Genomic DNA, 11,817 nt, shown 5'->3' with positions numbered 1-11,817 from the left:
TTCCCATGGACTTGATTTAATTTTCCTCAACTTCAGCTTGAACTTGCATATGAGTAGTTGGTGGTCTGTGCCACAATCAGCACCCGGCCTGGTTTTTACTGCTGATATTGAGCTTCTCCACCGAGTCTTCCCACAAATACAATCGATTTGATTCCTATGCATACCATCAGGTGAGATCCATTTGTATCGCCTGCATTTATGTTTCTTATAAAAGGTATTTGCAATGAATAAATCATTGAATGTGCAGAACTATCATTCTATCTCCAGCCTCATTTCTCTCACAGAGCCCATATTTTCCAGCTACTGAACCTTCTTCTCTGTTCCCAACTTTTGCGTTCCAGTTGCCCATTATTATCAATGCATCTTGATTGCATGTTTGATCAACTTCTGACTGCAAAAGTTGGTAGAAATCTTCTATTTCCTCCTCTTTGGTTCTAGTTGTTGGTGCATATATTTGAATGATAGTGGTATTCACTGGACTTCCTTGTATGCGTATGGATATTATCCTATCACTCACCACACTGTATTTCAGGATGGAAGTGGCTTTCCTAATGATCCAAGCTCGAAGGAAAAACTAGTTTTTCTCTATATGTTATTATTGTTGAGTATCGTAGAGTAAGAACCAACCCATAGTTGACCCTCCAGTGGGTTTTCATAGGCAGTTAATTGCAAGGGAGAAGACTGCCCATCCTTCTCCTGTGGAGCAGCTGGTGGCCTCGAGCCCTGTGCCTTTGGGATTGCAGCACAGCTTCTTACCACTATGCCAGCAGAGCTCGTATGTATATTACTTTGATAAAAATTTTCGATGTAGCACTATGACAGAACAATACTTGTTATACAAAAGATTCTGTATGTTTCTTGCCAAGAAAAAATTAGCCTAAGTGACAGAAATCTATCTTAAATAATCACGAGCTAATTAATAACTGGAGCTCTCATGGTCTAGTGGAAGGAATCTGCACTGCAATCTCAGGCATGAAGGTAAAATCCACCAGCTATTCTGCCAAGGAGAAACAGGCAAACTCCTCCCTTGTGACTTACTGCCTCTGAAACCCACTGGGCTATGAATTGTTCTGACTCGAAAGCACACAACAACAACATCAATAATTAGGGTGTTTTGGTGGTGTAATCCATAGGAGGTTAGGCTGCTGTAATCCAAAGATGGCTTCTCTCTGTGCTGGTTCAAGTCCCTCCACTGCTCCTTGGGAGAAAGATGAGCAGTCTCCTCCCATGAACTTTGCAACCTCTGAAAACTCCCAGGAGGGTCAGCAAGGAGTTTGTTACAACTTAATAGCAATCAGGGTTTTGGTTTGGGTTAGGTTGTTTGTTCTTTTTTAATTTAAATCAATAATTGATGTTTAATGACAACTCTAACCTGTTAATCTTTTCTTTAACTGTAAGTACAATTTATATATTTGACTTGGAAATGTGTTACAGTGGTAGATAATCAACATGAGAATGTCAATGGATGATCTTTCTTAACCAAAAGAGTTCACTTGGTAATTTCAGTCTCTGTCTTTTTTTAACCTAGAAGAGAAATCTTTTGTTGGCATTTGAAGCAGCTCAAAGTGTAGGCATCAAACCCAGCCTGGTAAGTCTCCTTTTTTATATTCTTGTTACAATTATTCTAATTATATAGGATATGATTCTTAGCCACCTACTATACAATATATACAGAATATTAAAACCCATTTGTCATTACTCCTGGTTTCTAATATAAAGAAATCTAGGTCATCTAACCACTTGATTTCAGGCTTTTTTCCAATGAAGATTTAATTATGGATACATTTTATTTATGAAAATACAGCAAAGTAAATTTTCATTAAATCTCTTCTTGTTCAGATCACCTTAAAATCTGAACAAAATTCAGTTTGAAAAATATATAATGCATGACTGAGGGAGCTCTGGTGGCCTAGGGGCAAGAAATTGCACTGTAATCTTGAGGCACAGGGTTTGAGTCTACCACCTGTTCTGCGGGAGGAGGAAGGGCCATCTCCTTTTGCGTGATTAGCCGCCTCTGAAAACCTGCCAGAGGGTCAGCTGTGGGTTGATTCTGACACATGTTGTTGGTACACAACAACAGTAAAAATGCATAACTGAGATCTTAAGAAAGAAGAAGAGAAAATGAGATACCAAGAGCAGAACAAAGCCAGTCCCATAGGCATGAGCTGGGACTGACAAAGGCCAGTGTGGGAAACCAAGGTGGGCATGGTGATACAACGCTCTTACTAAGTGGATTCTTAATTAAGGATAAAGTCATGGGCTTTCGCTAATGCCCACTCAGGAATGTGACAGAGGTCCTAAGTTCCCATAAGCAGAGGGGTAGAACTGAGATCCCTGCAAAGAGAGAGAGAGAGAGGTAAGGGGCAACCTGCTGTCCCCTGAGATGATGGAGAAGTTTGTCTCTGCCTGGGACTTATTTTTATCATCAAAAAAGGGAAATACTGATGTGTCAAATGCAATAATGGTTACCCATGGTGGACAGTGTTTGATGGAGCTCCCCAATTAAAACAAGCTTGGAAGCAGAGTGGCATCTACTTCTGAAATAATTTGCCTCTGGAAACTCTATGAACTTGGAGAAACAATGAAAGTTGTACAAGTGTTCAGGTCTCTCATTCATAGGAATGCTATGTGGTTACAACAACAACCCCAGTAGCAGTGGCAAAGCATAACATGCAACAAGCAATAAATGTTGGAGAGAGTGTTGAGAGATTGGAACTCTCAAGCACTGTTGGTGAGATTGTAAAATGGTACAATCACTCTGGAAAGCAGGTGAGCAATTCTTCAAAAAGCTGAGTGTAGACTTTCCATGACCCCACTATTCCACTACTACGAATATACCTCAAGGAAAATAGAACTGAGATACAAATGAAGATTTGTACACCAGTGTTCATAACAGCATTATTCACAATGGCAAGAAAATTGAAACAGCCCAAAGAGATTCAGAAATTGTGGTATATTCATATGGTGGAATACCGTACAGCACTCAGGAACAATGATTTCGAAAAATAATATATAACATGAGAGAGGCTGGAGAGTATTATGCTGAGTGAACTAAGTCCGTTTTATAAGGACAAAAACTGCACAGACATTTAATATAAAAATAAAAAGATTATTAGTAAGTTGTGGATAAAAGCCCAAATGGGAGTAGATGAGTGGAGAGGGAATCATGGAGTCACAGAGTTTGGTAGGTGGAGGGAGAGGCTGAAAGAATTAGTAAAGATCCACTGGGGACCTGAAAAAAATAAGGTGATAGTATGCATAGATCAACGGCAATTAATTTTCTAAAACACAATCTATGTGAATGATAGTATGAAACACAATGTGAATAGAGGAATGTGTGCAACACAATGTGTATAAATTAAACAAAATACATATGAATTTTGTATGCAAGTCAATATAAAATAAAAATAATTTTAAAAATTTATTATGCAGATTTGTTTTGTTGGAAGATGCAGAGCAATAAAGTGTTCAGACGCATTTTTAATAAAGCCTTTGCTTTAGCTGGAAAAAAGAGGGAGGGGACTTTCCTGTAAGAAAAGAAAACAGGTGCAGATGCAGTTTGTAGTTTGCATTAATAATATCTATCTTACAGGATAAGATCTGGTGATGTGATGCTTTATGTTGGTTCAAAGGAATCAGATGGCTAAAATCCACTAACTGCTCCTTGGGAGAACTATAAAAAGTGTAAAGACTTACAGCCTGGGAAACACAGTGAAGCATCACTATGAGCTGGAACCAACTCAAACAGCAGTGGGTTTGGGTTTAGGGATATTGCAGGATGTGCCTACTTCATACTGTCAGTGGAGCAGGCATTTCCTCAGCTGGTCTTACAATTGCTGCTAGAAAAATGTGAAGAAGCCAAAATAATAAAGTACCCAGGAAAATTTTCTACTCTGGGCTACTTAGCAGATACAACAATCAAAAGGATTCTCGACCATAACTTGACTTAACAAAATAATGTCAGCTGCCATCAAGTCCACTTGAGTTCCTAACAGCCCTGTATGTACAAAGCAGAGCTTTGGCCTGTGGATCCTTAAGGCTGTGGCCTCTTGGATGCATATGCCACATCTAGCTGCCACGGCACTGCTGTGATGGGCTTCAACAGTCAACTTTCCAGCCTGTAATTGAGTGCATCACCTTTTGCAGCACCTAGGGAATCCCAACAAAACAGAGGAGACTCCTAAAAGACTGTGTTCAGAGGATTTTTAAAAAGAATAAGAATCATAAGGGAAGAACATGGCACTATTGAGGTAGAACCAGCTATTGAAAAGAATTGGATAAAAATTCTGGAAACAGAAATTTGGAATTGAAAACATAAACTCAACTCATTGCCATCAAGTCAGAACAAACTCATGACAGACCCTTGGGTGCGTTTTCAGAGGCTGTAAGTTGCATAAGAGAAGACTGCCCACCTTTCTCCTACAGTGCCACTGGTGGATTTGAACCATTGAAAAGGCAAAGCTTTGGGTTAGCAGCACAACTCCCTACAAAGGGATGGAACATAAGAGAGAATTCTTGAGCTCGGTGTGTGTGTTTGTGTGTGTGTAAGGAGGTTACTCAGAACATTTGAAAATGGGGAAATAAGGTAGATTTTGTTAGTGTACATTCAGCTTCAGAAAATAGAAAATCCAACCAATAGATGCTGAAACCATTTGCCGTTGCCTCACATCTTCTCCAGGTCAAGGCAGCGCCCGTGAGGGGAGAGCTCTGCCCCACAGGATTCTTGGTGGCTGGTTTTTGGAACAAGTCACTAGACCTTTCTTCTTAGGCACCTCTGGGTAGACTCACATTCCCAACCTTTACGTTGGTAGCTCAGCACACTGATTTGCACTGCTCAGGGATCCCCATTTACCTTACTAAGGTTAATGGGAGTTTTTACCTTTTTTAAAAAAAAATTTGTGATTTATTATTATTATTAATTTTAATGAAAATTTACAGGGACTTTGGATTTCCATTCATTCATTGTTGCACTTTTCTCCCTGCCCACCCCCACCCCCCAGTTTGCTCTTCTCTGAAAAGAAAAAGAAAAATTCTTCCATTGTTATACAATCCCTCCCCCTAGGTCCACTCCACTATGCAACCTTCATTTTGGACTCCTGTCATGGCGATAATACCTAATCATATATCCATTTTAAACAGTTTTTCTCTCATCTGTTTAAATGAAGTATACAAAATTTATCCCATCTTTCTCAGTCTCCCCTCATCCCCAACGTCAGTCGCATTTTATAACACTGGCACTATGCAGTATTTGTCCTTTTGTGACTGCGATATTTCGCTCAGCATAATGTCCTCCAGGGTCACCATTTTGTATAATATTCCATGAGTTCCTTGTTTTTCAGTGCAGCATAGTATTCCATTGTGTGGTTATACCAGAGCTTCTCTATCCATTCATTTGTTGATGGGCACTTGGGTTGTTTCAACTCTGCTATTGTGAACAAAGCCGCAATAAACATGGGTGTGCATATATCTGCTTGGGTGGCAGTTATGGTTTCTTTGGGTTATATTCCCATTAGTGGAATTACTGGGTCAAATGGTATCTCTATTTGCAACTTTTTCAGAAAGTGCCATACTGTCTTCCATAGTGGTTGCACCATTTTACACTCCCACCAACAGTGAATAAGGGTTGCAGTTTCTCTACAACTTCACCAGCATTTGTTGTTTGCTGTTGTGTTAAATTTGGCTATTCTGACTGGGGTGAGATGATATCTCATAGTTGTTTTGATTTGCATCTCTCTTAGAGCTAGAGATTTTGAACATTTCTTCATGTGTTTGTGTGGCATTTGAATGTTTTCTTTAGTGAAGTGTCTGTTCATATCCTGTGCCCATTTTTCAGTTGGGTTGTTTACCTTTATCTTGTTGTGGTGCTCAAGTATTTTATAAATTCTAGATATAAATCCCTTATCTGACATATCATTGTTGTGGTTGTGTGCCGTTGAGTCGTTTGCAACTCATAGCGACCCTATGTATAACAGACCTAAACCCTGTTCTATCCTGTGCCAGTCGCACTGCCTCTGACACACACATCCCGATTACCCCAGTCACGGAATCAGTCCACCTCATAGAGGACCTTCCCCTCCTGCGCTGTCCCTCTCCAAGGACCTGTCTCTCCTTACAACATGTCCAGAGTATGTCAGAAGAAGCCCCAGAATCCTTGCCTCCAACGAGCAGCCTGGTTTAACCCTCTTCAGGATGAATCTGTTTATTTTCTTGGCAGTCCATGGTACATTCAATACTCTTCTCCAGCACCACAGCTCAAAGGCATCAGTTCTCCTTCTATCATTGTGGCATCTGGATTGGTGGAAGATCTATTAACAGTCTGCATTATGCAGATGACACAACCCTGCTTGTTGAAACTGAGGAGGACCTGAAATGCTTGCTGCAGAGGGTCAAGGACTGCAGCCTTCAGTATGGATTGAAGCTCAATGTCAAGAAGACAAAGATTCTCACCATTAGACCAACTGGCAGCATCAGGATGGATGGTGAACAGATTTATATTGTTAACAGTGTTAGTCTGCTTGGCTCCACGGTCAATACTCTTGGCACCAGTAGTCAGGAAATAAAAAATCGTATTGTGATGGGAAAGTCTGCTGTTAGGGGCCTCTCCAGGGTACTGAAGAGCAATGGTGTCACTCTAGAGACATAATTTTTTTTTCCAGTCTGTGGCTTCCCTTTTTACCCTGTTGGAGAAGTTTTTGGATATGCATACAGATTTGATTCTTAGAAGGTCCCATTCATCTATTTTATTCTCTCCTGGTTGTAGATTTTTATGGATGCTTGGAAGACTATGTTGTGGATTAGGACTTCTAGAGTCCTTCCAAGCTTTTCTTTAATCGAGTTTATAGTTCTTGGTTTTAGCCCTAGGTCCATGATCCACTTTGAGTTGGTTTTTGTATATGGCGTGAGGTGTTGATCTTGCTTGAGCTTTCTGCAGATAATTTTCCACTTTTGCCAACACCATTTGTTAAAAAGCCTGTTGTTTCCCCATTTAACTGATTTAATCTCCTTGTCAAAAGTTAATTGACCATAGGTAGATGGGCTGATTTCTGGATTCTCAATTCTATTCCATTGATCTATGTGTCTGTCATTGTACCAGTACCATGCTGTCTTGACCACCATGGCAGTGGAGTTGGATTTGAAATCAGAGAGTGAGATGTGAGATGCCTCCTACCTTGTTTCTCAAGGAGTGCTTTGCTTATTTGGGGCCTCTTTCCATTTCAAATGAAATTGGAGATTGCCTTTTCCATCTTGTTGAAGAATGGGGTTGGTATTTGCATTGGGATTGCATTGAATGTGTAAATTGCTTTTGGTAGTATTGTCACTTTTCACAATACTGAGTCTCCGTAACCATGAGTGAGGAATACTTTTCCACTTCTCCAGGTCTCTTTTTGTTTCTTGTAGTAATGTTTTATCATTTCCTTTTAATCAATCCTTTTTGCTTCTGGTTAGATTTACTCCCAAGTATTTAATCTTGTGTTTAGCTATTGTGAAGGGTACTGTTTTTCTTAGCTCCAACTCTGTATTTTCTTTGTCACTGTAGAGAAATCTAACTGATTTTTGTATGTTGATCATATATCCTGCCACTTTGCTGAAATGGTCAACTATGAGAAGTAGTTTTCCTGCTGAGTCTTTAGGGTTTTCTAAATATACTATCATATCATCTGCATATAGAGATAATTTTTCCTCTCTTTGCCAATTTGGGTACCTCTTATTTCCTTCTCTTGTCTTACTGCTATCACTAAGACTTCCAATACAATATTGAATAGGAGAGGTGATAGTGGGCATCCTTGCCTAATTCCTGTTCTTAAAGGGCATGCCTTTAATCTCCCTCCATTGAGAACAATATTGGCTCTCAGATTTGCATATATACTTTTTACTATGTTGAAGTTTTTACCATTTTTTAAAAATATTTCTTTTACTTCGGCTTACATACAAAATTCTTTTTTAAAAAAATTGAGCTTTTAATGAAAGTTTATATAGAGAACTTGGATTTCCAATCATTCTTTGTTGCACATTTTCCTCCCTGCCCACCCCCAGTTTTTTCCTCTTTGAAAAAAAAAATATTGTTTCATTGTTATACAAACCCACCATACAAAATTCTTATACACTATGTTTCACACTTTCCTTCATTGACATTGTGTTTCATACAATCATTCTCATACATTGTTTTGTTGTAAGTGCCGTTATAGACAACTGATAGTGACCCTATGAATGAGAGACCTGAACACTTGTATAAGCTTCATTGTTTCTCCAAGTTCATAGATTTTCCGGAGGCAAGCTTTTTTGAAAGTGGATGCCACCCCCACTTCCAAGCTTGTTTTAATTGGTAGCTCATATGTTATGTTTTATAAAATTAATTCCCATTGACCTATGCCCACCAACCAATGTTAATATTTTTAATGAAAGGTCCCAAGATAGTTTCAGTATGGGTCTGGTCCCTCTGTGTTATAATCACGGACTCCAGGATATCAGTTCTCTACACTGTTTTCATGTCCCTGGACCTGTTCTGTTATGGTTGAAGATAGTGACTGCCAAGCTTCAGTTATCACTGCTATCTGCAGGGCAGGAAGAAGGGATAGAACTAGTGCCTCACATCTTTTCCCTTTCATAAGGAAACACTACACTAGAACAGATGAGGGGGAAAACTGTCCAAAAGGAATATATAATTAGACATTATATGTATGGCAACAATCTGGAACAAGGGCGTATTGTAGAGTGGGTGGGCAGGGAAAAAGGAGGGAAGAAGAAAATGTGCAACAATGAATTAAAAAAATAGTATTTTAAAAATTAAAATCTCCTTCCAGCTCACTGTCAGCCTCTGTCACATGGCTGTCCCAGCTGGAAAGGTATTTGACAAAGTGAGTGTGTGATGTTCTTCACTTCCTTAGTGAGAAACTTGCAGGGGAAAGAGAGGTTGGTTATGAGTACTGAATACACTACACCAACCTCGAGTTTGAAAAACAAGAAAGATAAAATTAGAAGAAAATATGTGTCCAGTGAGAATTCCAAAAGAATAGGATGGAAAGAATAAGATAGAGACATTACTAGAAGAAATAGTGTCATAAATCTTCCCAGAATGATAAAGACAAGAGCAAGATGAACAAGAAAGCACATTGTCATGAAACTGCAGCCCACCAAAGACAAAGAGAAAACTAAAGTAAGCTATAAAAGGGCCTACAAACCAAAATATTAATAAACCATAGGAAACCACTGTCTAGAATAGACAGTTCACAGATGAGGACCATGAATGAGTAACAAGCACAGAATAGATTCTCATTAGAGTTCAGGAAATCTAAATCAAGGTAACAGTGAAATACAGTTCTGTAACCCTCAGAGAATGTAGAGAATCTGAGAAATGAAACTACACCTATCATAGACATTTTAGTACTGTGTGCAATATTGTGCCAATATATTGAGACGTAAGCAGAGTGAACGATTTTCTAGAGAAAATTTCTAGACTCTATTAATGTATAGAGTATTAATGTGTAGAGTATTAATGTAAGTATTTTCCTAAGGCTAAAAAGAAGAGTTTTAAACATTAAATAATTTTAATTCATAGTTTAAAATGAAGACATATGCAAAAACTTACAAACTCAGGTCTACTGAAGTTTTAAGATATTGCTATCTCTAGTCCCTGGCTGTCAGTTGGACACATGATAGCAGTCTGTGTATTATTATGTTCCTGGAAACTAAAGCATCAGTATTGAGAATCACCCAGAGTAAAGCTTACTTTCAGTAGGGAGATTAAGAAAGAAGGATGGGCAGTCTCCTCCCAGGCAAATAACTGCCTCTGTAACCCTGCTGGAAGGCCAGGTATGGGTCAGTTCTGATTCGATGGCACACAACAAAAACAATAAGAAACAATAAGGGAAAATAACTGTCTACTTCCAAAAATTAATCTGTCAGGATGCTGAGCATCGCAACAGAATTTAATATTATTATATTTATATATATTATTTTATTTAATTAGATTGTTGTTGTGTACCATAGAGTCAGAACTAACCTATAACTGACCCTCTGGCGAGTTTTCAGAGGCTGTTAATCGCGTGGGAGGAGACTGCCCATCCTTTTCCCAAGGAGCAGCTAGTGGCCTTGAGCCATGAACCTTTGGGATAGGATTTGACATTTTCTTCCTCAGTGACACAACAAGATAATTTAATTAGAGTGTTGAAATCATTACTATTGTCAGTTGTGATTGAATGCAGTTCAAAAATACAATTTGTAATTTATCAAAATAAAGAAATTGAAAAAGAAAGAAAGCCTTCAATGTAGGTTATATCTCAAGATCAAGAAGACAAAAGTCATCACCACCAGGTCAATAGAAAACATCATGTAGATGGAGAAAAGCTTACAATTGTCAACAATTTCATCTTACTTGGGTCCACAATCAACACTTTTGGCACTAGCAGTCAGGAAATCAAGAGATGTATTACATTGGGAAAGTCTTCTATCAGGGATCTTCCCAAAGTACTAGGAAGCAAAGATGTCAGTTTAAGGATTAAGATGTGCCTAATTCAGGCCATGGTCTTTCAGTCACTTGCTATGCATCTATCTGAGAGCTGAATAGTGAATAAGAATGACAGAACAATAATCAATGGCTTTGAGTTTTGGTGTGAGGAAGAGTACTGAATATTCCTTAGATATTCAGATATGGAACAAACAGATATATCTTGGAGAAGGTGCAGCAAGATTGCTTCTTGGAGGCAAGTATGATGAAGCTTTGTTTCCCATACTTTGGGCATGTTAGGAGAGGCTATTCCTAACATCATTCTTGGAAACGTGGGCGGTCACTGAAAGAGAGGAAGACCTTCAATGAGACAGACTGACACAGTGACTGCAGCAATAGGCTCAACTATATTAGAGATAATGAGGATGGCATGGGATAGGACATGGTTCAGGTCTTGTTCATAAGATCACCATGAATCATACTTAACTCTACAGTACCTAACAACAACTTAAATACATGACAATACATAGTGTAGTGAGAAGATATTATGAGAAGCTGTTAGATTTTGTTTTAACAAACACATATTTTTCTTTCAAGTCATAGAGTTCAATTTTACATCCTTTCCAATTTAATCTTGTGTCTTAATGTTTATTTAAAAAGGAACTATAAGAGAGAAGTGTATTACTAAGTAACTGTGTACTGGGAAGACAATGAGATCATCTGGTTGACCTAACAGTCAGAGCCAGCTGTTTATTTGTACAGATGTTTGTAGGAGCTATTGCCAAACATAGTTCATTTCAAAAGTCTGTGGGCCATCTAATTTTATCATCAACTAAACATAAGTTTCCCAAATTACCACATTTCTTTTTCTGTATCTTTATTTTTATTAATTACAGATTATCTTTTTGAACTACATTCAATCAGAATTGACAGTAGTAATAACTCCAAGACTCTAATTATTTTGTTGTATCACTGAGGAAGAAAATGTCATTTCCATGTTTATGTTCAAGTAAATATGGATTCCTTTATACAGTCTAGTAGTTAGAATAGGATTTAGAAAAAATGAAACTCTACAGTATTCTCCAAATTGCAGAAAGCATTGCTCCTCATCCACATCAGTTATCACAAATCTGAGAACTCTTAACAAAAAAATAACTAGTTAAGAGAATATATGATGTTATTACCAGTACTAGCAAAAACATTGAATAGGAAAAATTTCAGTGAAATTGTTTCCACATTCGGTTGGGTCGCCTTTCTTTGGGATAGGAACAAATATCTATCTCCTCCAGTCAGTTGGCCAAGTGGTCGTTCTCCAGATTTCTTGGCACAACTTGGTGAGCACGTCCAGGGCAGCATCTGTTAACTGAAATATG

At 38.4% G+C, this 11,817-nt stretch overlaps 1 protein-coding gene across 2 annotated transcripts in view; it reads left to right on the top strand.

The window, feature by feature from the left end:
- SPECC1 (sperm antigen with calponin homology and coiled-coil domains 1) overlaps positions 1–11,817 on the top strand; it is a 291,889-nt gene that overhangs the window by 270,089 nt on the left and 9,983 nt on the right. For both annotated transcript variants that reach the window (XM_006901390.1, XM_006901389.1), the window contains one exon: positions 1,529–1,588. In XM_006901390.1, coding sequence (XP_006901452.1) covers positions 1,529–1,588 — 60 coding nt within the window. The remainder of the gene's footprint in view (positions 1–1,528; positions 1,589–11,817) is intronic.

Source organism: Elephantulus edwardii, unplaced genomic scaffold, assembly GCF_000299155.1.
Source record: "Elephantulus edwardii isolate Elephantulus edwardi_28Jun2011 unplaced genomic scaffold, EleEdw1.0 scaffold00324, whole genome shotgun sequence".
Classification (NCBI taxonomy): domain Eukaryota; kingdom Metazoa; phylum Chordata; class Mammalia; order Macroscelidea; family Macroscelididae; genus Elephantulus; species Elephantulus edwardii.
The sequence above is the reverse complement of the archived record's forward strand: the minus strand, read 5'-3'. Positions and strand labels throughout refer to the sequence as shown.